The 27,436-nt window shown below is 68.3% G+C and overlaps 2 protein-coding genes across 12 annotated transcripts; both read left to right on the top strand.

The window, feature by feature from the left end:
- The first annotated feature begins 809 nt into the window (after nt 1-809).
- On the top strand, nt 810-12,045 carry PUF60 (poly(U) binding splicing factor 60). 4 transcript variants are annotated; one of them, XM_070392519.1, is made up of 12 exons: nt 810-948; nt 4,622-4,705; nt 6,754-6,849; nt 6,959-7,048; nt 7,831-7,881; nt 9,906-10,067; nt 10,146-10,238; nt 10,379-10,592; nt 10,678-10,868; nt 11,007-11,142; nt 11,331-11,566; nt 11,649-12,045. In XM_070392519.1, exons 1-12 carry the CDS (start codon nt 925-927, stop codon nt 11,946-11,948), a joined length of 1,677 nt encoding a protein of 558 aa, XP_070248620.1. In that variant the 5' UTR covers nt 810-924; the 3' UTR covers nt 11,949-12,045. The 4 variants fall into 4 exon arrangements, with proteins under 4 accessions (XP_070248620.1, XP_070248621.1, XP_070248617.1 ...); XM_070392520.1 differs by lacking the exon at nt 7,831-7,881 and having other exon boundaries at nt 811-948; XM_070392516.1 differs by lacking the exon at nt 4,622-4,705 and having other exon boundaries at nt 838-948.
- Nucleotides 12,046-12,615: 570 nt separating this feature from the next.
- Nucleotides 12,616-27,252, top strand: SCRIB (scribble planar cell polarity protein). 8 transcript variants are annotated; one of them, XM_070392506.1, is made up of 37 exons: nt 12,616-13,071; nt 14,133-14,250; nt 14,350-14,428; nt 14,503-14,592; nt 14,681-14,737; nt 14,813-14,876; nt 14,960-15,034; nt 15,099-15,243; nt 15,473-15,591; nt 15,813-16,012; nt 16,298-16,464; nt 16,543-16,673; nt 16,761-16,898; nt 17,572-17,727; nt 18,169-18,543; nt 19,152-19,214; nt 19,568-19,657; nt 20,112-20,189; nt 20,668-20,982; nt 21,066-21,146; nt 21,225-21,479; nt 21,716-21,826; nt 21,899-22,192; nt 22,275-22,460; nt 22,691-22,798; nt 22,880-22,927; nt 24,443-24,505; nt 24,860-24,943; nt 25,082-25,189; nt 25,299-25,458; nt 25,540-25,669; nt 25,765-25,950; nt 26,077-26,219; nt 26,295-26,332; nt 26,460-26,534; nt 26,742-26,793; nt 26,874-27,252. In XM_070392506.1, the coding sequence occupies exons 1-37, from the start codon at nt 12,913-12,915 to the stop codon at nt 27,017-27,019; spliced, it is 4,887 nt and encodes a 1,628-aa protein (XP_070248607.1). In that variant the 5' UTR covers nt 12,616-12,912; the 3' UTR covers nt 27,020-27,252. The 8 variants fall into 8 exon arrangements, with proteins under 8 accessions (XP_070248607.1, XP_070248612.1, XP_070248605.1 ...); XM_070392511.1 differs by lacking the exon at nt 24,860-24,943; XM_070392504.1 differs by having other exon boundaries at nt 26,077-26,332.
- Nucleotides 27,253-27,436: the final 184 nt, after the last annotated feature.

The raw sequence follows: 27,436 nt of genomic DNA, 5'->3' as shown, positions 1-27,436 counted from the left end.
GGCGCGCAGGAGGCAGCCCATCAGTGATGTTTCTGTCTCTTCCTCTCTGACATCAACAAAACATATATATATATACATATATATATATATATCTTTTAATATATTTTATTGATTTTTTACAGAGAGGAAGGGAGAGGGATAGAGAGTTAGAAACATCGCTGAGAGAGAAACATCGATCAGCTGCCTCCTGCACACCCCCCACTGGGGATGTGCCTGCAACCAAGGTACGTGCCCTTGACAGGAATCGAACCTGGGACCCTTCAGTCCACAAGCCGATGCTCTATCCACTGAGCCAAACCGGTCAGGGCAACAAAATATATATATTGTTTAAAACGATGCACCACTGGCTTATGAGTCACTGGAAAGAGCAAACGTCGCCCATTCAATGCGGACACACCACCCGCTGGTAGGCGCATGCGGACTTCAGGTGTTGGGATGCGACGGTGCATCTCGAAATTTGCCTGCGAAATAGCGCGATTTTGTTACCACTCTCGTCGGTTTGGGCGACTGGGACTCCTGCAGCCGTGCGGGGCGCCCGGCCGTCCGGCCGGGTCTTGGGTGCCAGTGGCGGACGGCACCCGTGTTTCTGAAACGGAGGCCGGACCGGGAGCAGCGGGGCTGATTGGACCGAGGAGTCCTCGACCCGCCGCGCGCGCGCGCCCGCGACGCCAGCGCCCCGCCCTGGATCCGCCCCTTCCGCCGACTCCGCCCCTAGGCTCCGCCCCTTCCTCCGGCTCCGCCCCTTCCTCCGGCTCCGCCCCACTCCGGAAGCGCGAGCCTTTTTCCTTCCACGTCGCGGGAGTGAGGACCTTTTATCGCGATAGTTCCGTCTTTCCTCGAAGGCCCCCGCCAACCCCTACATCGCGCGAGACCGCGCAGGGAGCTGGAGCGGGCGGCGCGCGCGGCGGCCGCGACGGGCGCAAGATGGCGACGGCGGCCTTAGCTCTCGTAAGTAAGCTCCCGGCGACGCGGGGCTCCGTTCAGCTGGCGGGCCGCCTGCCCGGCCTAGGCCCCCCGGGGACGCGGCGGGCGCTCGCGGGCCCTCGCGGCCTCAGATCGCGTGAGGCGGGGGCCGAGCCGTGGCCGCAGCTTCCGGCCCGCAGGCTGCTGCTTCCGGCCGGAGGGCCGCGCGGGACCCAGGCTGGAGCGCGTCTGGGGGGCCGTGCGGGGGGCCGTGCAGCGCGCCAAGCCCGGCCTCTTCGCGGGGCGCCCGTCAGGCCCCGGCGAGCCGCAGCCTCGGGGCGGAGCTAGGCGGCCGGGGTCCCCCTCGGTCTTCGGGTGCGCCTGGGGCCCCGATTGGGAGGCGGGGTGCCTGGGAGGTGGCGTTCCTCCTCCCGCCTGTGTGAAGCGGGTGCCCGGCGTGTGGGGCGGCGTGAGGCCCCGCGGGAAGGGGGGCCTGGGCGCCTCGCACCCAGAGCCGGGCCTGCTCTGCGCTGATGCCTGCGGGGGGTGTCCCCCGCAAACGGGCTCCGTCCCGGGGTCCCCCCCCGGGAAGGGAAGGACGTTCTCTCGTAATGACTTGGCCCCGAGCGCTGTGCGAGGACTTGGGGGCACAGTGGGGCCCCAGGGCCCAGCTCCCACCCGCAGGCCGCCACCTGGCGCCCGAGGGGGCCGTGCTCGGGGTGCGGGCGCCTGGCAGGAGGGCCCTCCGCTCAGGGCTCCCCGCCTCGGCCACACGGAGCGGTCAGCGCAGGCGGGAGCCCTGCTCACACTCACCCCCCCTTCCCTCCCGGACCCTTCGCGGGGCACTGCCGTCCGGAGATGCTTGGCTTCCCTGTCCCCACCCGCACCCAGAGCCGGGCGGCTGGAGGCTGAGCGGGCGGGGGACAGTTGGGGGTCAGGAGTGCGGGTGCTGGACCTGCCTCTCCCGGGCAGAGGCTGACTCCCGGGGAGGGTGGGCCGCAGCCAGTCCCGTCCTCCACCGCCTGCCTCCTGCTGCCGCCTGAAGGGGGGAGAGAAGCCGGAGGGGCGGGGCCGGTGACCCGGGGGAGGAGAGGGAGGCCGAGACCAGGCCGAGGCTCCTGGGAGGGGAGGAGGAGGCGGAGACGGGGTGCACCGGTGGGTGCCTGCGCCCCCGACCGCCCACAGAGCAGGTGGCCGCCAAGCCCGGCCTGGGGGACCCCAGAGGCTGGAGTCGGCTGCGCCCTGTGCCCACAGGACTGCGGGGTGAGGGCCCTGGCTCCGCAGTGGCCTCATCCTTGAGGTGGGCTGAGAGAAAAGCTGCCTCACCCCCCATCCGCACCGGCCCTGCTCCTGCTCCTGCTCCTGCTCCTGCTCCGGGGCTGTGGGCTGCCTCCTGCTGCGTTCGCCGCGTGTGCAGTGCCCGGCTTGGCACTGGCGAGGACCGGGCAGGGAGGCAGCAGGGCTGTCTGAGCTTTGACACGACTTCACGGACAGGGACTCTCTTAGGTACTGCACACGCACACGCACACGCACAGACACGCACACGGTAACCCCCTAATTCTCAGCCAGCCCCAGTGACAGGCCTGAAGTCAGAGCCTGAGGCCTGGCGAGGTCTGCCTGGCTCGGGCCCAGCTGCCATGCCCCCTGGGGGCTCCCTGGCTCCAGGTTTTCTGTGGAATCATCCTGTTTCACGCGGGCTGCTGAGCAGAGCCTCCACCTCCAGGCTCTGCTGCCTGCTGCTGGCTGTGAGCACAGAGCCTCGGACTCGAGGCCAGAGGAGGGCAGTGGCCTCAAGGCTCTGTGTCTGCTTACCCCAGAGCCCTGGGCATTTATTTAATAACTTATTTTTATCTAATTTTTAAATCACCTGAGGATATTTTTTCCCATTGATTTCTAGAGAGAGGGGGAGGAAGGGGGGGGGGGGAACCATTGACATGAGAGAGACACATCGATTGGTTGCCTTGAGCTCAAGCCCCAACCGGAGCCCAGGATTGAATCTGCAAACCAGGTATGTGACCTTGACCAGGAATTGAACCTGTGGCCCTTCGGTCCACAATGATGCTCTAACCACTGAGCAAGCCAGCCAGGGCAATTTTTTGTTGTTTTTTAATTGACTTTAAAGAGGGGAAGGGAGAGAAAGAGAAACATCCATTTGTTGTGCCACTTATTGACGTATTCGTTGGTTGGTTGTTGTTTGTGCCCCCATTGGGGATCAAGCCCCCAACCTTAGCATATCAGACGCCACTAACCAGCTGAGCACCCAGGAGGCCTGAGACACACCTCCAAGCAGCAGTGACTCACATGTTACGTGTTGAAGTGTCATCTCCAGGACACGTTTATCGTGATCACTAAAAACACGCTTATACCAGGACAGAGATTTTTGTTGTTAATTTTGCTTTCAGGTTTCACTTCTCAGCCACAGCTCACAGTCAGCAGTGCTTTGAGTTAGTTTCAGATGCACAGCACAGCGGCCCCGGAGGCTCTCCCAGGCTCCTGCCTTCACCCTGTCCTGGTCCCTGTGCGGCCGTCACGGTGACTGGGGAGAGCGGGAAGCTGCTTATGAGCGTGCCCTCCGGCTGGCCTCCTGCGGGTCTCAGGCTGGATGCTTCCTCAGACCTGAAGGGAGCGCTTGCTGTGGGCCTGGAGGGCTGTCGGGACGTGGGTGAGGTCTGCCTCTGACTCAGGTCCCGCTGCCATGCACCCCCTGGTGGGCTCGCGTCAGAGAGGGTCCCCCCTCTGACTCTGGGACACCATTTCGTACCAGCAGTGGTGCCGGGTCAGGGTGGCTGCCGCCAGGTGCAGGGCTGGGAGCCACAGCTTCAGTACCACTGGCCGAGTCATCCCAGCCTCTGGTATTGTCTGCACAGGCGCCCAGGGTGGGTACGGCCAGCCGGTGTTCCTAGATCCCTGTGGGTCTCATCCTTGAGCGGGTGAGTGCCTTCTGCTCTTGGTTCCCACTGTGCACCTAGGCCTCGGGGTCCTCCCACCAAGGCCCTGCTCCTAGACATGGCCTGTGTTCTGACCTTGGCTGTCTGTGCGACCGCCCCGCTAAGCCATGGGGAGCTGCTCCTGCCCTCACGCTTCAGGGCAGGGCTCCGTGGCCCCTGTGGTGTGGGTTCGGGCTGTGACCAAGCTCTCAGCTGCCCTCTAGAGTGACACGGCCTGGACAGTGTGACCGCAAGAGGAGCTCTTGCACGTGCAGACCTGCATGGCCCTGCCATCCAGAGGACACAGGTGTCTCCAGGAGGGGCCTGGGCCCTGGGCTCAGGCAGAGCCTGTGGGAGGCATTGGGACTGATGCTAAGCTGTGGCCGGCCCAGGCGTGTGTGCAGAGTGCTCGAGAGGTGCTCCTTGCCCTGCTGGCAGGAAAGGAACTGATCTTTAAGACCTAAGCTGCGTGGCCAGAGGGTAGAGCTGCCTTTCCTTGGCTCTGCCCCCTACCCTTCCCCTCCTGGGGCTGGCTGCCAACTGGAGGCTGCCCCAGATTCTGGTTTGTGCCAGGGCCCTGGGCAGCGGTAGGTGTGCTGGAGGAATGGGCAGGGCGGAGAGGAGTCGTGTCAGAAATGTTCAGGGCCAGGCCAGCACTGGTCCCTTCCTGTGCCCCTGCCCAGCCTCCCTGGCTCGCCCGGGGGAGCTCAGCCCTTAGCTGGGGAAGGCGAGAGGGCCTGGGTGGGTGGGTCTTGTGACTGTCCATTACAACATCTCCTTCCTGCCTGCAGCAGGTCAATGGCCAGCAAGGAGGGGGGTCCGAGCCGGCGGCGGCGGCAGTGGTGGCAGCGGGAGACAAATGGAAACCGCCACAGGTACTTACCTTAAGCATCCTCGCCCTCAGGCCCGCCTGTCCACCTGCCTGCCCGCCCGCCTGCCTGCGTCCCTGGGCCCCGAAGGAACTGGCCGGGGCGGGGCGGGAGGAGCCCAGGCACTCTTCTCTGCCTTCTGGGCAGAGGCACCTGTCCTGCCCCGACCCCCAGCCTCAGGCCTGGCTCTAGCTTCCTTGTCTCTGCCTCTCCGCTGAGCATCCACCTGCTTCTGTGGGGGGTCATCGCTTTGCCTGTCTCCAGACACTAGGCAGACGGTGGGGCTCTGAGCCACTGTGTGCAGAGGGGCTGGTGCGCTGTCCAGACTTGCAGGGTGCTGTTTCCGGTCTAATTTAAATAAAGCAGCAAAGCAGAATTCCGTGCAAGCCAAAGCAGGGGTCTAGGTGGACTCTGATCTCAGGGTGGGTGTGGGCAGATCTTGTCCTGCTCCGGCGCCTGGCCCTTGGCAGGGTCCTGTGGGAGGTGGAGTGGGCCTGTGGGTGGTAGGGTTCTTTGTGCTTCGCCATGGCAGCGCCTGCCTCCAGGGGGTTCCAGCGGGGCCTCAACAACGGAGCCTGGGTGACTGTTGGGGCTGGGCCCTCCTCTGGGCCCCCCACTCCACCCCCGACCCCTACACTCGGGGAAGGGCTGAGGAATGCAGCCTGGATCCTGGGAAGTTATGGGGCTGCAGCTGATGGGCCAGGGGGCCAGGGAGTTCCTCCAACCAGCCCTCCCTGGCCCTGGCTGGCTGTGCAGACAGCCATTGGTCGTGAGAGAAGGGCCTTTTGTTTACCAAGACAAAGAGGAGATTGAAAAGTTTCTAAGGGCTGAATGGGGGTTGGCATCGATGACCATGGTGACAGCCTGCTCTAGCATGCAGCCCCTGGCTTTGGGGGCCTCTCTCCCACTAAGGAGGACTGGGCTTGGGGCCAGCTGGGTTGCCAGGGGAGGGGCCTCCTGCCCTTTCACCTGTGCTGGTCAGGATGCTGGTTCTGGGAGTTTGGGTCAGCCAGCCCTTTCCTGACTCCTTAGTTCCTCTCCTTGAGCATCACTCCTGTGCTGAGACCTGCCTCTCTTCTCTGCTGTCCCTCCCAAGGCTGCATGCCCAGGGCTCAGAACGCCCCTCTGGAGGGGCCAGCGGGTCTCCTTGCAGCTGCTGGGGAGCCCCCAGCCCGAGCTGGTGGGCAGGCAGGGGTGCTCCGACGCCCACACTCTACTTGGTCTACTTCTGCTTACACAGCTGTGTTCTTCCCTCTCACACAGTCTAGAAATGAATTTTGGCAGAGGAATGTAAACATAATCCTAGTAGCATCTTCTCAGGTCTGCAGCGGGCTCTGCCTGCCTCCCTCAAAGCCTCTCCTGGGCCCTGTGCTCATCTGCCAGTTGCTGGAGGGTGTCCAGTCCTCCTGTCCCTCCCTGGTGGGTCAGCGCCTGGCTTCTCCCAGGGAAGAGTTTGGCAAAGGGGCAGGAGCCTCCTCAGGGCCGTGGGGCCTGGGAGAGCATCTCCAGGCCCTCTGTGCCGTGTGCACATGTGCGGGAGTGGGGGTTGGAGCACTACACCAGGTGGGGGCCCTTCCAACACATGCTCGGGCAGTGGTTCCTGGAACTCCTCCCCAGCAGGGGAGCTGAGTCTGGCCATCTGGGGCCACAGCCAGGTGGCAGTTGGAGTGAGGGGCCCTGGACCATCCAGACCCCCGACACCTCCCCTTGTCCTGGAGGACAGCCAGGGCCGACTCTTGCCCAGCACGGGACGGAGGTTCTGGAGTCAGGCTGGCCACCTGTCTTGGCTGCTGAGAAGGCCATTGTGGCTGGGCTCTGCAGTTGCCCCAGGTTGGTCCAGGGCCCCCCAGGCACCTGCTGCCTTGGTGGACGTCCTGACCGTGGTCCTGGGGGAGACTGCACCAGGCCATGCGGGCGAGTGTGCTGGGACCTGTGTGCTCCTGGGGTGGGCTGAGGCTGTGCAGTTGTTGGGGGAGGCTGGTCGGGTGGGCTCCTGGGTCCACAGGAGGGAGGCCTTGAGCTTGTTGTTAACACTTCCCTGCTCCCCCCACTAGGGGACAGACTCCATCAAGATGGAGAACGGGCAGAGCACAGCCACAAAGCTGGGACTGCCTCCTCTGACGCCCGAGCAGCAGGAGGCCCTCCAGAAGGTGAGAGTGTACCTCCCAGGGCTGGGTGGGCATGGGGGGCCGCTTGGGGCAGGAGGCCTGTTCCCCGCAGGCCGGGCCCCCCAGTGCTCCTCACCGCCTTCTCTCCCAGGCCAAGAAGTACGCCATGGAGCAGAGCATTAAGAGTGTGCTGGTGAAGCAGACCATCGCCCACCAGCAGCAGCAGCTTACCAACCTGCAGGTGAGCCGCCGCCCGCCCTCCACACCCTCCCACCGCCTCCTTCTTTTCCTCCTGCGCCTGTGGCTCCCCACCAGGTGTGTGGTCTCGGTTTCTCAAGGACTCCTCCTGGGGACGCCTGGGTCCTCCCCAGCCATGAGTAACCACCTTACCTGCCTGTTGAGCACCCACGGCCCCTCCCGCCCCTTCTCTGTAGCTCTGCCCGCTCCCCGAGCCAGCTCCTCTTCTCGGACTTCAGACTGTTGCCTCAGGTCGCCCCGCGCCCGTGCCCCCCGCTGCACAGCTGACGGTGCAGCACGTAGGGGCGTTCCTCCCTGCCTCCATGGCCTCGGATAAGAACGGTCAGGCTCCCCCCCCCCGCAGCGAGTCCAGACCACACGGGCTGGGGCCCGGAACTGAGGACAGGCTCGGGCGCCTCCATAGGGCCCTGCTTTAGACCTGTGGCTGGAAGCTGCGATGAGGCCAGGCGAGGCCGACAGGTGCCTGGGCCTTGAGCCCCCGCCCCTGCCCAGCCCCTGACATTCACACAGCCAGGTGATGCCTGGCTGTTCCCTTGCGCTCGCTCCCCTCTCCCTTCCTTCTGCCCAGGCCGGCCAGGCTGTGGGGCGGGGCACCTGGGGCTCTGAGGCCCCTCTGGCCAGGTGCCGGCAGCCGCCACTGGCCGGCCATGTGGGCCTCTTGGCAGGGCGGGGACTCCGGGCCTTGCCGCTGTCTGCGTGAGGTGTGACAAGAGCGGGAGACTGCTCGGCTCCAACAGACTGAACTCTGTCTTTACTGTCTTTCAGATGGCAGCAGTGACAATGGGCTTTGGAGATCCTCTCTCACCTTTGCAATCGGTCAATAGAAATGCTCACTTCTTCCGGGGCTCATGTCCTTAGTCAGGGCTAGAGGGGGGCAGTGCAGCCGCGTGCTGGGGACCTTGCTCCCCGAGCCGGCCCTGCCCGCCAGCTCGGACGAGCGCAACAGAGCGCCAGGCGTGGCGGGGCCAGTGGTGTGGGCGGGCACCCACCTGGGACCGCCCCGGGGAGGCCTCCATCTGCTCTGAGGGTCAGGTAACTGCGGAGGGCAGCCGGCCAGGAGGGTAGGTGCCCACGCCTGGCCCACCTGTACCCGTGCCACCTCCACACACAGGTGCACCGCCCAGGCCTCCAGCTCCGCCAGTCTCCAGGCTGCCTTGGCTCCTGGGTTGGGGTCAGGCCCTGAGAAGAGAAGGGTCGTAACTCATGGCCCCATCAGACCCTGGAGGGAGGATGGAGGGACAAGGTGGGGCTGGGGGAACCCGAGCAAGCGAGAGGGAAGGGCAAGAACTTGGGCCTTGGGCCTGGCTGTGAGCAAGGGGTACAGGGCCTGCGGCCAGGGAGGAGGTGCAGCCATGGCCTTGGCTGCCATGGGCAGAGGAGTTTGGGGAGGAGACCCCTCCATCCCCCAGAGGCAGGCTGAGGAGGCCAGGGACCCCTCTGGGAACATGGCCCTTTCTCTGGGGGCCCTTCCTGGGCATGCTGTTCTCACAGGGTAGCAAGGTCCTGTCCTCAAGGGCCAGACAGACCCCGTGTCCTCTCTGGGAAGCGTCTGTCTGTGGGGAACGTCAGGGAGAGGGTCTTCGCCCACCTGCTTGGGGAACTCCCACTGAAGAGGGACATGCTTCTGTCTTGGGGGGCTTTGAGGAGGGACAGGTGGTGTCATGTCTCAGGTGCCTAGTGAGAGGGTCATGGTTCCACCTCTGGGGTCCTTGGTCTCAACAGGGAGCCTGAGGCCTGTTTGTCAGGAGCCCAGTTTGAGGAGGTGCCCAGTTGGGGGAATTCCTTCTTTGGGGGAGCTGTGGACCTTTTTTTTAGGTCCCTCCTTGAGGGAGGGGATGCCCAGCTTATACTAAGCTGGTGTCTAAAGAAGGAAATGGGCCTCTGGTTACGGGGACTTTTGTGAGGGTGAGGGGCGCCCCTGTTGGTGGAAAAGCTAGAGCCAAGACCCCATCATCTTTGCCTGCCCTTGGCTGTGGTCTCTTCCCTGGGCCCAGCTCCTCTTGGGGGCCCACTGCTGTGGCTCTAGACACCCCCCTCCCCCTGCCGGGCACGTTGTGTCTGAGGTGGCAGGAATGGGAGCCCCTTCCCTGGGGGTATGGGAAATCGCCAAGCACAATGGCCAGACTCACCCCAACACAGAGGCAGTGCCTGCCCTGGGCCTGCCAGACCTGTCACCTGATGTTCCTGGGGCCAGGTCCCCTGGGTGCGGGGGTGGGCTCCAGGCAGCTCTTTTGTGAGGGGTTTGAGGCATGGGGTCTTGCAGTCGCTGAGCTTCTGCCTGAGCTGGCCCTGCACAAGTAGGGCCACTCTCTTCACTCTCTCTGCAGGGAGCCCCCAATCTGGGCTCCTGACCTTCCCTGGGGTCTCTTCTGGGCGCCCTGCCTTGTGCCCCCCTCTTGCCTCCACACCACCACACCAGCGGGTCCTTCCAACTGGGATGGCACCCCTTCCCTCTTCTGCTGGAACACGTGGTCAGGACCCCAGGAGGATCTCCCGGCCCAGCCCAGGACTCCTGGCCTCTAGGCTGGAGCGGGGGCTGGGCGGGAGGGCACACAGCCCTGCCTCCCAGCCACCTGTCAGCTTTGCTGCCAGTCTGCCCAGGACCTGGGCGGGCCCGGGTGTGTCCGTGTCCTGCCTTTGGGCCTGGTCTTCCTTCCTGGGGTAGGGTTCTGCGGACCCTCAACACCCTGTCTGCAGGGCTGAGCCTGCACCGTGCTGCTGCGTGGGGAGCCCTCACCACAGTGGTGCTGAGTGGGTGGGCCAGGAGGGGCGTGGGCTGCCTGGCCTCCTGCCACCCCGTCACAAGCCAGTGGCACTCTCTCCCTTGTGTCCTGCTCCAGATGGCAGCTCAGCGGCAGCGGGCGCTGGCCATCATGTGCCGGGTCTACGTGGGCTCCATCTACTATGAGCTGGGTGAGGACACCATTCGCCAGGCCTTTGCCCCCTTTGGGCCCATCAAGAGCATTGACATGTCCTGGGACTCCGTCACCATGAAGCACAAGGTGAGATTAGTTCTGCCCTGCCCCCCCCCCCCCCCCCCCCCCGGGCTCTCCAGGCCTAATGGTACATCCTGTGTCCAGGGTTTTGCCTTTGTGGAGTACGAGGTCCCAGAGGCTGCGCAGCTGGCCTTGGAGCAGATGAACTCAGTGATGCTGGGCGGCAGGAACATCAAGGTGAGTGCCAGGGAGGCGGGCCCTGGGGCTGATGGGAGATGTTCTGTCCAGTCACCCAGGAGATGCAGTCGCCCTCCGGAGGCCTGAAGTGGCCAAGCCTTGGCTGATTGGCGGCTCTTGGTCCCCTGCCTCTCCCCCAGGTGGGCAGGCCCAGCAACATAGGGCAGGCCCAGCCCATCATAGACCAGCTGGCGGAAGAGGCACGTGCCTTCAACCGAATCTACGTGGCTTCTGTGCATCAGGACCTCTCAGATGATGACATCAAGAGCGTGTTTGAGGCCTTTGGCAAGATCAAATCTTGCACGCTGGCCCGGGACCCCACGACCGGCAAGCACAAGGGCTATGGTTTCATTGGTGAGCTTGGGGAGGCTGAGGCAGGGCCTGGGCTGGGGCCCACTCCACTCTGTGGCTGGCCCTCATTGCTGCTCCTGCCCTGCAGAGTATGAGAAGGCCCAGTCGTCTCAAGATGCCGTGTCTTCCATGAACCTCTTTGACCTGGGTGGCCAGTATTTGCGGGTGGGCAAGGCTGTCACACCCCCTATGCCCCTGCTTACACCTGCCACACCTGGAGGCCTCCCGCCAGCTGCTGCTGTGGCTGCAGCTGCAGCCACAGCCAAGATTACGGCTCAGGTGAGGGCTAGTACAGTTGTGTGGGTTCAATCCTGGGCAATAGGCCCCCAGTGCTTTGGGGACTGACTGGCTCTCCGGGTGGTATAGAGTGGAGGCAGCCAGACTTGGGACTCAGTGTGGTGGCCTTTTCGGTTGCAGGAAGCAGTGGCCGGAGCAGCAGTGTTGGGTACTCTGGCCACCCCTGGACTGGTGTCCCCTGCACTGACTCTGGCCCAGCCCTTGGGGGCTTTACCTCAGGCTGTCATGGCTGCCCAGGCCCCAGGAGTCATCACAGGTGAGCCTGCTGGGTCAAGGCTTCCCCCCTCCCCCTGCCCCTCCTCTGGGCTCACTACCCCCAGCTGCCTGCAGCTACTGGCCTACAAGCTCCAGGCAGGCCAGCCGTGGTGTGGGCGTGTGGGCGCTGTGCTCCTTCCTGGGAAGGGGGGTGGGGAGTGACTGCTGGACCTGGTGTGTTTGCTGCAGGTGTGACCCCAGCCCGGCCTCCCATCCCGGTCACCATCCCCTCTGTGGGCGTGGTGAACCCCATCCTGGCCAGCCCTCCGACGCTGGGCCTCCTGGAGCCCAAGAAGGAGAAGGAGGAGGAGGAGCTGTTCCCCGAGTCCGAGCGGCCGGAGATGCTGAGTGAGCAGGAGCACATGAGCATCTCTGGCAGCAGCGCCCGCCACATGGTCATGCAGAAGCTGCTCCGCAAGCAGGAGGTGGGGGGCGGCGGGCGGGGGTGGGGGCGGGCGGGGGAGGCGGGTGCCGTGGCTCAGCAGCTCAGCTGTCGTCCCCCCACAGTCCACGGTGATGGTTCTGCGCAACATGGTGGACCCCAAGGACATCGACGACGACCTGGAGGGGGAGGTGACCGAGGAGTGCGGCAAGTTCGGGGCCGTCAACCGCGTCATCATCTACCAGGAGAAGCAGGGCGAGGAGGAGGACGCCGAGATCATCGTCAAGATCTTCGTGGAGTTCTCCATGGCCTCCGAGACTCACAAGGCCATCCAGGCCCTCAATGGGCGCTGGTTCGCCGGCCGCAAGGTGGTGGCTGAAGTGTACGACCAGGAGCGTTTTGATAACAGTGACCTCTCCGCGTGACCGCGGCCCCGCCCCTGGACTTGCTCTTGCCCTTGTTTCCTCGGTTTTGTAGTGTCTCGGCTGCGCGCGCATAAAGTGCAGATGCTGCTGGCCCGAGGCCCGCTGGTCCTGTCTTCTTGGCCGAGGCGGGGCGGGGGGAGGCCTTGGGGGGTGAGGGCGGCGGTCACCGAGCTCGCAGGGCCGCTTAGGAGAGGAGGGCGCCGGCTGGATCCGTGACCAGGGGGCCAGCTCCGCGGAGCGGGCCGTGTCCGGGACGGGGTGGGGCCGGGTGGGTGTGGAGTCTGGGTGGCAGGAGGCCGTGGAGCTCCTGGAGGCCATGGGCGTCTCTGGTGACCCCACTCCGGTCACTCATCCCCGAGAGAGTGAGGCGAAGTGGCCGCCGGGAGCAGGGACCACGTCTGAGGTGATAGGAAGGTCTAGGCGACGTGGGAGGAGGGCCAAGGCCCGCACACGGCGGAGGCGGGGGCCCTCTAGCCACCGCGGACTTCAGCTCCCATCGTGCCTCGCGCTCAGGACAGGAGCGGGGTTTCCCAGCAGGCTGCGCGGGTTCGCTACGGGTCCTCGGAGGCGCCGGCGCTGCGCGGCCTTGTGGGGTTTGCAGTCCCGGCGGCGATGGGCGGGCCTCGGCTTCCCGGCGGGCTGCGCGGCGGCCGGCGGTTGTCGGCGGGGCAGTCCGGCGAGTAGCGGCGGCGGTTCCGGCTGCGGCACAGCGGCGAGCGAGTGGGTCGGGGGCCGGGCGGGATGCGGGGCCGCCGCCACCTTCGCCGTCTCCCGAGAGTGTGAGCGCCAGCCGGGCCGCGCCCCCCGGCGGACCGAGCGTTCCGAGCGTTCCGGGCGCGGGCCGGGCCCAGCGCCGGGCAGCCCGGCCGCCCCCGCCCCTCCCGCCGCCCGCGACGCCGGGCGCTCATGCGGGCCCAGCCCCGCCCCCCGCCCCTGCCCGCGCCCGCGCCGCGCCGCCCGCACCATGCTCAAGTGCATCCCGCTCTGGCGCTGCAACCGGCACGTGGAGTCGGTGGACAAGCGACACTGCTCGCTGCAGGCCGTGCCCGAGGAGATCTACCGCTACAGCCGCAGCCTCGAGGAGCTGCTGCTCGACGCCAACCAGCTGCGCGAGCTGCCCAAGGTGAGCCGCGCTCGCAGGCCGGCCGGCCGGGCGGGGCGCCTGCACCGGCCCTGCTGGTTCTCACCGGCCGGAGCCCCACCCCGCCGGCCTCGCCCTCCTCGCCCCGCCGCCGGCACCAGGTGGCCGCGGTCATCAGGCGCCCGCCTGGGGGCGGGATGGTCACCGCGCCACCGGAGCCGCAGGGAAAGCCGGGGGAGCGACCGAGGAGGCAGATGCGGGCGAAGGTGAAAGTGAGCCCGGCCGTGCGGGCGCTCGCTGGCCGGCGGCGCGGGGGGTGGGGCCCGGCTCTCGGGGCTGCTTTCCTCCTCCTTCCGGGCGGGGGAGGGGCGGGCAGCCCCCAGAAGGGGCTTGTCCTGGCAGCCCTGCCCTCTGTCCACCGCCCGCTGCTGTGTCCCTTCAGGTCAGCTTGTCCTCCTCGAGGCTCCTCTGCAGCGAGGCTGGAGGAAGCGAGCGCCCCGGCACTTCCTTTGTGGAGGCCGGTGCTGAGCGGACGGGCCGGGGCTGCGGGCCACAGAGGATGTGGCTCCCGTCTGCCGCGCACCAGGGCCGCTCGCAGGTCTTGTCCAGGTGCCCACGCTCCCTGCAGCCCCTGCACGCAGCTCCACGGGCACCGCGGCACTGTCGCCTCCGTTCCTCCCCCTGGGGGCTGGCCGGGGGCTGGAGTGCAGCGGGGAAGCCACTGGAGGGCTCACCTGCAGGGGGGGGGTCACTCAGGTGGTAGGTGGAGGCCCCGAGGAACACGGGGTAGGAAGCAGGGACTGGCCAGGGCTCTGATGAGATTGGAAAGTGTGAGGCGAGGTGTAGCCGGGAGCAGAAAGCACACACCAGGTCTGAGGTGACAGGAAGGGACCCCGTGTCAGCCATGTGTGTGCGTGTGTGTGTGTGTGTGTCTGTGTTGCCGCCTCGCTGTCCTGCTGCAGACGGGGCAGGTGGCAGGACCTGGGCTCCTGTGTGGCCGGAGCAGGCAGAGGCCAGGGGACCTATGACCTGGGAGCCTGCGTCTACCCTGCAGGGGCCTCTGGTCCCGAGCTTGCCCCCCTGACCTCACCCCCTGCCCACAGCCCTTCTTCCGGCTGCTGAACCTGCGCAAGCTGGGCCTGAGTGACAACGAGATCCAGCGCCTGCCCCCCGAGGTGGCCAACTTCATGCAGCTGGTGGAGCTGGACGTGTCGCGGAACGGTGTGGGCCCGGGCGGGTGGGGTGGAGTCTGTGGGTGGCAGGAGGTCGGGGAGCTCCTGGAAGCCGTGGGCGTCTCTGGTGACCCCCCTCCTGTCACAGACATCCCCGAGATCCCCGAGAGCATCAAGTTCTGCAAGGCCCTGGAGATCGCGGACTTCAGCGGGAACCCTCTGTCCCGGTGAGTGGTGGCTGTGGTGGGACGCGGGGACCCCGCCCTGGCCTGCATGTCTGAAGCCCCCGTCCTCCGCGTAGGCTCCCCGAGGGCTTCACCCAGCTGCGCAGCCTGGCCCACCTGGCTCTGAACGACGTGTCCTTGCAGGCGCTGCCTGGGGACGTGGGCAAGTGAGTGCCCTTCGCTGGGGTCTTGGCTCTGCCCTGCTGCCCCTCCCCCCAGCCCGCCTCCCTCACGCCCCACCGGCCTCTCTTTCAGCCTCGCCAACCTGGTGACTCTGGAGCTCCGGGAGAACCTGCTCAAGTCCCTGCCTGCGTGAGTGGCCAGGTGCCCGCGGGGGGCAGCTGGGGCCGGGCACCTGGAACGAAAGTTGCTCTGCTTCCCGTGCAGGTCCCTGTCTTTCCTGGTCAAGCTGGAACAGCTGGATCTGGGAGGCAACGACCTGGAAGTGCTGGTGCGGAGGGCGGGGCTGCTGGGGCTGGGGCGGGGCAGCCAGGCTGTAGTGAGCCTTGGTGACTCCTGCCCCTGTTCCCACAGCCTGACACCCTGGGCGCCCTGCCCAACCTGCGGGAGCTGTGGCTGGACCGGAACCAGCTGTCGGCACTGCCGCCGGTGAGTGAGGGGGAGCCGCCCCGCCCCTGGCCCAGCCGGTGCCCTGACCCTCCTCCACCCTCAGGAGCTCGGGAACCTGCGGCGCCTGGTGTGCCTAGACGTGTCGGAGAACCGGCTGGAGGCGCTGCCCACAGAGCTGGGGGGGCTGGCGCTGCTCACGGACCTGCTGCTGTCCCAGAACCTGCTGCAGCGGCTCCCGGATGGCATCGGTCAGTCCTGCTGGGCGGCCGGGCTGCGGTCGGTGTGGGGTGGCTGCGAGGGCCCCCCTGAGGCGCTTGGTGCTGAGTGGGGACGATGGCCTAGAGGGGGGCCACCTGCAGAGCCGGCGGCTCGTCCCCAAGGCTGAGGCGTGGGAGAGGCAGGGTCAGGCTGTCTCCACCGAGTGGGCGCCTGGCCCCCAACCCACTTGGCCCTGTCGCCACGCCGCCCCAACACCAGGTCAGCTGAAGCAGCTGTCCATCCTGAAGGTGGACCAGAACCGCCTGAGCGAGGTGACCGAGGCCATCGGGGGCTGCGAGAACCTGTCTGAGCTGATCCTCACCGAGAACCTGCTGACGGTAGGCCCGGCCCCGCGGCTGCGCCCTGCTCGTAGGTTCCAGAGTCAGCGGGGAGCAGAGAGCAGGGGAGCCCTGGGCGGGCAGAGCAGGTGTCGGCTTGGAGGGGAGGCAGTGGGAGGGGGAGAGGCCAGACCCCGCGAGCGACGGCCCCAGGGCTGTGTCTCCCTCCTCATCCCAGTGCGCTTCTGCCGACCTCTGACCCTTCTTCCCACCCCCGCCAGGCTCTGCCCCACTCCCTCGGGAAGCTGACCAAGCTGACCAACCTCAACGTGGACCGGAACCGCCTGGAGGTGCTGCCACCTGAGATCGGGGGCTGTGCAGCCCTCAGCGTCTTGTCCTTGAGGGACAACCGCCTGGCCATCCTGCCGCCCGAGCTTGCCCACACGGCCGAACTGCACGTGCTGGACGTGGCCGGGAACCGGTGAGAGCCCACAGCCCTGCGCCTGAGCTGACTATGCCCCCATGGGCTGACCGTGCCCCCTGAGCTGACCGTGCCCCCCATGGGCTGACTGTGCCCCCAAGGGCTGACTGTGCCCCCTGAGCTGACCGTGCCCCCAAGGGCTGACTGTGCCCCCTGAGCTGACCGTGCCCCCTGAGCTGACTGTGCCCCCGGGCTGACCGTGCCCCCTGAGCTGCCCGTGCCCCCGGGCTGACCGTGCCCCCGGCCTGACCGTGCCCCCCGGGCTGACCGTGCTGTGGCCCCCAGGCTGCAGAGTCTGCCGTTCGCGCTCACCCACCTCAACCTCAAGGCCCTGTGGCTGGCAGAGAACCAGGCGCAGCCCATGCTCCGGTTCCAGACGGAGGACGATGCCCAGACCGGCGAGAAGGTGCTCACCTGCTATCTGCTGCCCCAGCAGCCCCCGCCCAGCCTCGGTAGGTTGCTGCCGAGGGTGGGAGACCTGGCGTGGGTGTGGCCTGGGGCCGGGCTGAGTGAGCCCTGCCGCTCCCCAGAGGACCCCGGGCCGCGGAGCAGCCCCTCCGAGAGCTGGAGTGACGCCCCCCTCAGCCGCGTCAGCGTCATCAAGTTTCTGGGGGCCCCCGTGAGCGACGAGGATGCTGAGGAAGCCGCCGCCGAGAAGCGGGTATGGGGGGACGTGGTCCCTGGGCCGGGGCCCTGCTCCCCACCCCCTGACCCTGCACTGCCCACCCCTCACCCCTGTGCCCCGCAGGGACTGCAGCGCCGGGCCACGCCCCACCCCAGCGAGCTCAAGGTGATGAAGAGGGGCGTGGAGGAGCGGCGTGGCGAAGCCTGCAGGCCTGGCCCCCGGCCGCCCTCACCCTCGCCCTCGCCCTCGCCCTCGGAGGAGGTGCCTATGGGGCACAGTGCGGGAGGGGCCCGGCCTTCATCTTTCTGGGTGTGGGGCTCTGAGGGCCCAAGGAGGGCAGAGCTGGTGCGGGTGGGAAGTGCAGGGGTGCTGGGATGGGGTGGGGAGCAGTGCAGGTGTATGGGCAGGAGCGGGACCACGCAGCCCTGTCTGGTGGCGCAGGGAGGGGTCTGGGTCAGGTGGCACGGCCCTTTGAGTGCCCACCCAGCAGACACAGGTGTGACCAGCTGCTGTGAAGGGTGCTGGGGCCCCGGGAGGGCTCGGGTGCTCTGGACCCCTGGGCCCCACCCTGGCCTCGACGCTGCCGCACCCGCTGGGCTCTGAGGCTGCGTCCTCCTGGGAGCTGGTTCTGTGCCTGCTCTTCTGACTTTCGGGGGGACTTGAGGGCTCTCCCAGAGGCAGTGGCTCCGGATGCCCAATCCCCTTTGGAGGCCGTGCAGCTTCCCTGGGGCACAGGGTGGCTGAGAGCTGAGCCCTCTCGGCCAACCCGGGCAGCTCCGAGGGGCTGGGGGCAGGAGCTGGGGCAGGCGAGGGGCTGGGGCAGAAGCTGGGGCAGGCGAGGGGCTAGGGCAGAAGCTGGGGCAGGTGAGGGGCTGGGGGCAGAAGCTGGGGCAGGGAGGGCCTGGCCCGCGCAGCCTGACCGCGGCCTCTGCAGGAGAGGAGGCTGAGCGCCGGGTCCGGCCTGAGCGAGGATGCGCCTCTGCCCGCCAGCCCCGCCTCCCAGGGTGAGCCCGAGGGCCTGCCGGCCGAGGCAGAGGGCCCACGCCAGCCGGCCACCCCGGAGGAGGCCGAGGAGGAGACCTATGAGGAGGTGAGGCTGCCTTGGAGGCCACTTGCCTGGGAGGGGACTGCTTACCCCCCTCCCTCCCCCACGCAGATGCCTGCAGGACCATCAGGGAGCGGGGGCAGGGGGCACACAGGAGGGCTCTCTGAGCTCTACAGGGGCAGGGGGGCCAGGGTGAGGGTCTCCCCCACAGCTGCAGGGATGCTGCCCTCCCCCGGTCACCCAGGCAGGTCTCTGCAGACTGTCCCCCCAGACCTTTCCCTGGTCCTGACTGCGCCCTGCCTCCGACGGCCCTGAGTCCTGCCGGGGAGAGGGAGGGGCCCCCGGGCTGTGTGTGCCCCCGGCCTCATCCCCCCTCGATCTCCACGCAGCAGGGAGCCTCCAGCCCCGTCTGCTGCCTCCTGTGAGTGGGCAGCCCTGGCTCCTGGGGGCGGGAGGGTAGGCTGCCCTCACACTTGCCCCTCGCAGCCCACAGTGCGGTTCGCGGAGGACACGCTGCTGCTGCCACCCGGGGAAGATGGCGAGAGGGAGGAGGGGCCCCTGGAGGCCCCCTGGGCCCTGCCTGGGCGGCAGCGGCTCACCCGCAAGGACACGCCGCACTACAAGAAGCAGTTCAAGGTCTCGAAGCTGCCCCAGCCCGAAGCCGTCGTGGCCCTGCTGCAGGGGATGCAGCCGGACGGCGAGGGCCCTGCGGGGCTGGGCGGCTGGCACAACGGCCCGCACACGCCCTGGGCTCCGCGGGCCGAGGACGAGGGGGCCGAGGAGGACGAGGAGGAGGCAATGGTGGCGGAGGAGGAGGAGGAGGAGAAGGAAGAGGCTGCGGCCTCGGTGCCCTCTGTCAAGGTGCGTCTCCCTCCGCTCACACCTGACCCGGCTGCCGCCTCGGCGGTGGTATCCCTGTTTGTTGCCAAGTGGCCAGGTCTGTGCCGGCGCCGGTCTTGGCCAGCGCGGTGGCAGCTCTGGCTCAGTGGAGGGACCTGCTCCCAGGGCTGGACGCCACCACCTCCAGGCGGGGCCCAGAGGCCCCTCCTGCGCCCGGCAGCCCCCCTCCGGCTGCCCCGGCTGCTCTGCCTTCCCGCCCGCCTCAGGCTGGGCTTTCCCGCTGCCCGTCCTCTGGCCCACGTGGCCCTGCCTGCTCTCTCAGTGCCCTGTGCCCACGTGGTCCTGCCTGCGCTCGGTGCCCGGTGCCCCCGTGGCCCTGCCTGCGCTCGGTGCCCTGTGCCCACGGCTCCCGTTTCTGACGTCTCCGTCGTCCTGCCCTGAGCTCGAGCATGACGTGGTCGCTGAGGGGGCTCAAGGTCAAACAGCCGCCGGGCCCAGCCCTCGGGGCCCAGCACGCGGGCGGCTGCGTGGCTTCGGGGCTTGTGGGCTTTCCTCCTGCTGCTGCGGTGGGGCCGGCAGGTGGCGGGCCGGGCGCTCACCCGCATGCCTCGCTGGTCCTGTCCTGACAGGGGGTGTCGTTTGACCAGGCCCATAACCTGCTGATAGAGCCTGCTCGCATTGAGGAGGAAGAGGTCTGTACTGCTGTCTGCTCCACCCGCTGCTGCGCTCGCCTCCAGGGCTGCGGGCTCACGCGCCTCCTCCCCACTCCTGCCCAGCCCCCACCCAGAGGAGCCCTGCCCGCCACCCTGTCCCTGAGGGGCCCGCTGACCTCCGGCCCAGGGGGACGGGGCGGGGGGTCTCGGCAGGTGCAGGCATTTCCTGCCAACCACCCGTCTGCGGGGCCCCCCAGCCCTAAGCTGCCACATGCCCAGGAACGTCCACCTCTTCCAGCTTCTCTCATGCCTGAACCCGTGGCAGCGGTGCCTACGCAGAGGACAGGGCCGCCCCTTGCCCTCCCTGAACCCTGCGTGTCTTTCGTTTCCAGCTAACGCTGACCATCGTGCGGCAGACGGGCGGCCTGGGCATCAGCATTGCAGGTGGCAAGGGCTCCACCCCCTACAAGGGAGACGACGAGGTGAGTGCCTCTGCCACCACCTTGGCCCCTGGCCCCGGGGCACATCCTAACCCCGAGCTTGCTTTTCCAACCTGTTTACTGATTTCAGAGGGAGAGGGACACCAATGCTGAGAGAGTCGCAGGTAACGCTCAGCCACTGAGCCACGCCGGCCGGGCACGGCTTGCTTTTCGATGGGCGCTGCCCTCGAACCTGCCTTCCTGCCCCAGGAGACCTGCTCTCCGGCTGCCCGCCCAGCCCTCCCCGGGCACTGACCGCTGATCCAGGACTGAACTCGGGCTCGTGGGATCTAGTCTGAGGGCAGCGTATCTGCAGGCGGGGCCTTGGCCTGGTTTAGGTCGATAACTTCCTGGAGGTGGACCCGTAGGTCAGGGGACCGCAGTGGCTCGCACTCAGCCTGGGGCTGCATGGCCTCCGCGGCGCCGCCCTCGGGCTCAGCTCTCGCTCACCCTCCAGGGCATATTCATCTCTCGGGTGTCGGAGGAGGGCCCCGCGGCCCGGGCTGGAGTCCGAGTGGGGGACAAGCTCCTGGAGGTGAGTCGCGGCCCCTGGAGGGCCCACCCCACCCCACACAGGCCGCCCCTCGGGGTCTGTGGCTCCCAGCACCAGGCCTGGGCGAGGGGAGGCTCAGGAGGCCGAGGCAGGGCCCGGGGGCACTGGCCCGGGCGCGTGGCACCCGAGGGTCTGGTTGGGAGTTGGATGCGTGCCCTGGAGCCCCTGCCCGGCCCCGCCACCAGCCCGGCAGGCGTCCGGGAGCTCGAGGGTGTTGGTCCAGGCCGGGCTGGTGCCGTCCTGGGTGGGAGTCCTAGGAGCCGGGCGACCCTTGGACTCGGGACACAGGCGTGGGCAGCAGGAGGGCCTGACCGCTCCCTTCAGCCACACGTGTCCTGGTCCTGAGGCTGCACAGACGGGAAGGGGACCCGCCAGGAGCCCGTGGCCTGTCCCCGCCCTCCCTGTCTGTGGAGGGTGTGCAGGGCTCTGGCGTGGCCGGCTCTGATGGCTGCGTCCACAGGTGAACGGCGTGGCCTTGCACAGTGCCGAACACCACCAGGCCGTGGAGGCGCTGCGGGGGGCGGGCACCACCGTGCAGATGCGGCTGTGGCGAGAGCGCATGGTGGAGCCCGAGAACGCCGTCACCCTCACCCCGCTGCGGCCCGAGGACGACTACAGCCCCCGGGAGCGGCGGGGTGGTCCGCGCCTGCCCCTGCCCGAGACCCCCGGGCCCCCCCGGCGGCGCCACGTGGCCTGCCTGGTGCGCAGCGAGAAGGGGCTGGGCTTCAGCATCGCCGGCGGGAAAGGCTCCACGCCCTACCGGGCCGGCGACACGGTGAGGGGGCGCAGGGGCCGGGCATGGGGCCAGGACCTCCATCCTGGGTTCCTGCGGCACAGCTGCCTCCCTTCCCTCCCCAGGGCATCTTCATCTCCCGGATCGCCGAGGGGGGCGCTGCCCACCGGGCGGGCACTCTGCAGGTCGGCGACCGTGTCCTCTCGGTGAGTCAGGTCGTGGGCTCCCCGGGCACGGCACCTCACCGTCACCCGCCGGGTCTCCTGACAGCCGCTCCCTCGCAGATCAACGGGGTGGACATGACTGAGGCCAGGCACGACCACGCCGTCTCCCTGCTGACCGCCGCCTCCCCCACCATCGCCCTGCTGCTGGAGCGGGAGGCAGGGGGCCCCCTTTCTCCCAGCCCCCCGCCACACTCCCCTGTGCTCCCCGCTGCTGCCCCCACCACCGTGGCCACTGCCACCCCCGCGGGTCCTGGGCCTCTGCGGCTGGCCCCCAGCCTGCTTGCCGCTGCCCTGGAGGGGCCCTATCCCGTGGAGGTGAGACCTCACCCCCAACACACACAGCACCCACATAGCCTGCACCCCAACAGCCGAGGCGGGAGGTGGGTGCTCAGCCCCAGGACGCCGGGCTCTGGCCGAGTGCAGCATCCTCTGCCCGTGGGCCCCACCCCGACACCTGGTGCCGCTGCCCTGGGCCTTGCCCTCGGGCTGGAGGGGAGCCCCCTCAGCTGCTGACGGGCTGGCCCCACCCCTCACGCCCTTGGTGTCCCCAGGAGATCTGCCTGCCGAGGGCGGGGGGCCCACTGGGGCTCAGCGTTGTCGGGGGCTCCGACCACTCCAGCCACCCGTTCGGCGCCCAGGAGCCTGGCGTGTTCATCTCCAAGGTAGGAGGGCGCCGGGCCCCTGCAGGGAGGGCGCCGGGCCTGCGCGCTGAGCCGCCTCTGCCGCCCTCACAGGTGCTCCCTCGGGGCCTGGCTGCACGGAGTGGCCTGCGGGTCGGGGACCGCATCCTCGCCGTCAACGGGCAGGACGTGCAGGAGGCCACGCACCAGGAGGCCGTCAGCGCCCTGCTGCGGCCCTGCCTGGAGCTGGTCCTGCTGGTGCGGAGGGACCCGCCGCCCCCGGGCCTGCGGGAGCTCTGCATCCAGAAGGCGCCCGGAGAGAAGCTGGGCATCAGCATCCGTGGGGGCGCCAAGGGCCACGCCGGGAACCCCTGCGACCCCACCGACGAGGGCATCTTCATCTCCAAGGTGAGGGCCTGCCCGCCGGGCACTGGCGCGGGCGAGCGGCCAGGGCGGCCAGTCCTGAGGTGCCGGCCTGGTGTCCCGGCAGGTGAGCCCCGCAGGAGCTGCCGGGCGCGATGGCCGCCTGCACGTGGGGCTGCGGCTGCTGGAGGTGAACCAGCAGAGCCTGCTGGGCCTCACACACGCCGAGGCCGTGCAGCTGCTGCGCAACGCGGGCGACAGCCTCACCGTGCTCGTCTGTGACGGCTTCGACACCAGCGCCGCCCCCGCCGAGGTCAGTGCCGGGCGCCTGCGGGTGAGGAGCTGCCCGGGGCCGGGTGGGAGCTGTGGGCACAGGCAAGCGCCGGGCCACGGTCTAGGCCACCTGCTCACGCCGTGTGGGGGCTTCTAGAGCCGCTGCAGGTCCATCAGAGGCAGAGCCTCCCTTGTCCTGAAGGATGTGGCCGTGTCTCGGGGCCAGCAGTCACCCAGGGACGGCTCCACACGCGTGTCCTCATCCCCTAGGTGTCCCCGGGCGTCATCGCCAACCCCTTTGCTGGCATCGGCCGCCGGAACAGCCTGGAGAGCGTCTCCTCCATCGACCGGGAGCTGAGCCCTGAAGGCCCCACCAAGGTCAGCGCCGCCTGCGGCCGGCAGCCCAGGGCCGGGGAGCCCGAGGCCGCAGGTCCTGACCGCCGTCTGCTCTGCTCCCAGGAGAAGGAGCTGCCTGGACAGACGCCACAGTGGGGGCCGGAGGCCACGGTGAGTGCTGGGCCGTTGCCACCTGCGCACGGGCCCAGCTCTGAGCTCCGGCAGCGGGCCCTCCCTGAGAGGGACACAGCCCAGGGGAGCGGGCAGCGTGTCCCAGACCCCGCTCCACAGTCCTCAAAGCTGCCGCCCCACGCTCCGTCCCAGACACGGCCCCTCCTTAGCACTGTGTCCACTCGCTCTCGGCTGCAGCCCAGAGAGCCTAAAGCTGGCGGCCAGACCCCGGCTGCAGGCCCAGCACTGGCGTGTGCACAGGGTCAGTGTCTCCCGTGAAACCTGTGCTGTGGCCACTGCCCACCTGCTTGTTGGTCCCGTCCCTGCCTTCACTTCCTCCCTTCACTTGAGACCCCGAAGGGCAGAGCTGGGTGGGACCGCAGGTTCCTGTCCCAGGGCCAGGCTGAGACTGCGGGAGGCCCTCGCTGGAGCGGGTGGGGCCAGGGGAACCCGGGTCAGGGCCCGCAGGCTGGAGCTCCGCCGCCCGGCTGGGCACGGTCCAGTCCCCCGTCACTGAACCAAGCCGTGCGGCTGTGTGGCTGTCGACTCCTTATACCTGGGGACGGGAGGTGGGGCGCCTGCAAAGGCCCTGGGACTCTCAGAGCAGTTGGTGGGGGGAGCCCGAGCCCCTTGCAGACAGAGGGGCCCCTAACGGCTCTGGGCAGGGCAGAGGCCCCTGGGGGCCACCGGAGCTCTCAGTCCTGGTGGGATCGGCACAAGCTGCCACGTGGAGGACAGGCTGGAGCAGCTGCCAGGAGCCATGGAGGCCGGGCTGGGGGAGGCTGAGCCGACAGCTGGGCGGGGGCAGGCGGGGGCGCTTGGCAGGATGGACAGCCGGTCCTGCTCCTCCCCAAGAGCATAAGTAGCCCCCAGAGGCTGTGTCCAGCCAGCGCCACTGGGACCCCGAAGGAACGTGAGTGGTGACGGGTGGGCACCAGGGGCGCTGGCTGAGGGCCTCGGGGGCAGGGAGACGGGCTGAGGGAGCTTCGCCTGGTGCCCCCCTCGGCTAGGAACAGCCTGGAGCAGGAGGCCCCAGGGGAGGTGGGGCTGTGTCCTCTGACCGAGGGCACGCTGTGGGCCGGCTGGGATGGGCCTCCTGCTGACAGTGCCTTTGAGACTCCCTGGAGGGCAGCTGTGGGACAGCACACGGGCCCCCGCCCCAGCCCTACTCTGTCCTTTTCCTCTTGGTCTGTCTGTCCCCACCTCTCATGAAGCTCCAGACCACCCACTGCCACAGACACCTGGGGGGCGGGGGGCAGAGCAGAGGCCAAGCCCTCTGTTCCCAGCATCATGGGGCCGGGAGCCTGGGGGACTCCAGGACAGCCTTTTGGGGAGAAGCCTTGGCGCTGGCCATGCAGTAGTCCAGGCCCATCTTGGGACCCCCTTGGGCTGTGATCGGGTCAGGGAGCTGAGGACCAACCTCTGCACCAGGCAAGCACCCCACTCCCTAACTCCTTGTGGGACCCCCACCTCGCCTGACCCTCCCCCCACTCACCCGGCTCCTGGCTCCTCCAGGTCCCGACTGGGGCAGCTGGAGGGAAGATGGCGGACACTCCTCGCTCCCCCGGCCTCCAGCAGGTGAGTGCCGCTGGGAGAGGTGCTGTGTCCGGCGTCTTGTCCTCCAGGAAGTGGGGCCAGGGGGCAGCACCTACCAGGTGCACCTGTCGCTCTGGGTGGGCACAGCCCACGCACCTTCTTGGCCAGACCCGACTGGCAGTGGAGCAGGGAGCTCCTGGGGCCCTGGGGCTGGTGGTCATGGCCTCCTCCCTGCACCTGGGCCCACCTGGCCCTGCCCCCCTCCCCACTCCTGGCGCTGCTGCACGTGGACCTGAGCACCGGCCTGCTCCCACCGTGGCTCCATCTCTCTTTCCCCTCCACCCCCATCCCTGACCTGAACCCCTGGTCCCTCCCTCTGGACCCTGCCCTTTGCAGACAAAACCCGGGGTGATCCAGCCACTGGCTCAGGCCTGGCCAAGGGGCTCCCCGGCCCCCAGGGGCAGAGGCAATTCCTGCTCTGTGAGTGCCCTGACCCGCGGGCCGGGGGTGGAGGTCGGAGCTCAGAGTGAGCAGCTGTGGGCCGGGCGGGTGGTGGGGTGGGTGGTGGCTGGAGCCCAGACAGCTGTCCCAGCACAGCTCAGGAGCGCCTTCTCCCAGCCCCCCTCCCCCCCCTCCCCGGACGAGCTGCCCTCCGATGTGAAGCGAGCCTACCGGACCTTCGCTGCTGTGCCGGGCCCGCACCCCCCCCAGGACCCAACTGCCCAAGTACGTGTGGTGCCTGGTGCCGGGCCTCCAGCCCCAGCCCCAGCCGCGCCCGCCTGTGGGGCGGGTGGGGTGCAAGCTGAGGAAGCCCGTCTCAGACCCCTCTCTGCAGCCCTGCACACCGGGCCCCGCCGCCTCCCCGGAGCAGCTGTCCTTCCGCGAGCGGCAGAAGTATTTTGAGTTGGAGGTGCGGGTGCCCCAAGCCGAGGGCCCCCCCAAGCGTGTGTCCCTGGTGGGAGCCGACGACCTGCGGAAGATGCAGGAGGAAGAAGGTGAGCTGGAAGCTAGCGGCGTGGGGCGGTGCAGGGGCTGGGCGCCCCCACCCATCTGATCCGCGTCACCCCACCCCCCAGCCCGGAAGCTGCAGCAGAAGAGGGCGCAGATGCTGCGGGAGGCGGCTGACGCGGAGCTGGCGGACAGGGAGGCCCTGGACAGCGAGGAGCCGGAGGACGAGCCTCCCTGGGCTGGCGCCCCTGCTGCAGGGTGAGGCCTGGAGGGGCCAGTGCCTACCGTCCCCGCCCCCCCTCCCGGCGCCAGCGCCCGCCCACCTGGCCCTCTGCCCTTTCCCCCCGGCCCAGGCTGGTCCCCGCGTCCCCGTCCCCCCTGGGAAGCAGCGCTCCGGTGCGAACGGCCAAGGCTGAACGGCGCCATCAGGAGCGGCTGCGTGTGCAGAGCCCGGAGCTGCCGGTGCCCGAGCGGGCCCTGTCCCCTGCCGAGCGCCGCGCGCTGGAGGCTGAGAAGCGAGCGCTGTGGAGGGCGGCCAGGTGAGGCCCTGCCACCCGGCCCCACTCCTGCTGCCCCGCCCTCCGCCCCCCCCACCAGCCGCTGCCCCGCCCTCCGCCCCCCCACTGCCGCTGCCCCGCCCAGCCCCGCCTCCCGCTCCTTCGCAGGATGAAGTCCCTGGAGCAGGACGCCCTCCGCGCACAGATGGTTCTCAGCAAGTCCCAGGACGGCCGGAGCAAGCGAGGGCCCCTGGAGCGGCTGGCCGAGGCCCCTTCGCCCGCGCCCACCCCATCACCCACCCCCCTGGAAGGTCCGTGTGCCCGAGGGGAGTCAGGCTTGGCCTGCCGTGTGGACCTTTCCCAACACCCATTTCTTGTCCCCCCAGACCTCGGCCCCCTGACCAGCACCTCCCCGGGACGTCTGGTGAGGACCAGCTGCCTCCCCTTCCCCGCCCCCCTCCCTGCAGCGAGGGCGGGGGTCCAGGCTGTACCCCCCACCCTCTTCTCAGCTCTCCGCCTCTGCCTCTCTCCCCTCATGCTGTCCTCTCAAGGCCTTGTCTGGGAGGAAGTTCGACTACAGGGTGTTCGCCGCCCTGCCTTCTTCCAGGCCTGTCTATGACATGCAGGTACCAGGCGCCTGGCCCCTGTGGACAGGCCGTAGCTGCTGCCACCTCCGCCTGGGCCTCCCCCGCCCTGTCCTGCCTCCAGCACCTTCCCTGTCTCTCTCTCTGGGGCCAGACCTGCTCCTGGGTGTGGGGCCTCCCCACCCAGGCTCCTTGGGTGGTTCCAGAACGGTCTGGGCAGAGCCTGACGCAGCCCTTTCTCCACCACAGTCCCCAGATTTTGCAGAGGAACTGAGGTCCCTGGAGCCATCTCCCAGCCCTGGTGAGTTGCCAGGCCCCGTGGGGGGAAGGGGGTACCCGGGCCCCTGGCCCCTCCCTCACTCCCCTGCCTCTGCCCGCCAGGCCTGCAGGAGGAGGATGGAGAGGTGGCCTTGGTGCTTCTGGGCAGGCCCTCACCGGACGCCGTGGGCCCTGAGGACGTGGCCCTGTGCAGCAGCCGCCGCCCCCTGCGGCCAGGGCGCCGAGGCCTGGGCCCAGTGCCCTCCTAGAGGGGTGGGTCCCTTCCCCGGACTTGGGGTGGGGGCCCTGCCAGCACCAACACCACCCTTGCCCCAAGTCTTTTAACCTGGGTGTTAGCATTTTAGAGACCCCTCAGGAGTTCTGGCCACCGACTAACAGCTCCCTCCCCAGCCAGGACCTTGGCAAGACTGTAACTAGTGATGTTTGTAAAACCAAAGACTCTATTTTGTGGTTTAAGGAAAATAAAATTGACTACGTTTTACCTTCTGGCTGCCTGTCTCTACACACCCACACCCACCCCTTCTGCCCTCCAAGGCTGGGGGCCCTGGGGCGGGTCACCGAGCTCCCCGGTCTCCCTCACACTCTGCTGCTCCCGTCTGGAGGGACTGGTTGGCCCGCCCATCTCCAGGCAGGAGCACCCCCAAGTCCTGCAAACCAGTGTCCTC

This window comes from Myotis yumanensis, unplaced genomic scaffold (genome assembly GCF_028538775.1).
Source record: "Myotis yumanensis isolate MYYU_CA2020_CCGP unplaced genomic scaffold, mMyoYum1.0.hap1 SCAF_15, whole genome shotgun sequence".
NCBI lineage: Eukaryota > Metazoa > Chordata > Mammalia > Chiroptera > Vespertilionidae > Myotis > Myotis yumanensis.
This window is presented reverse-complemented; position numbering and strand designations above follow the sequence as displayed.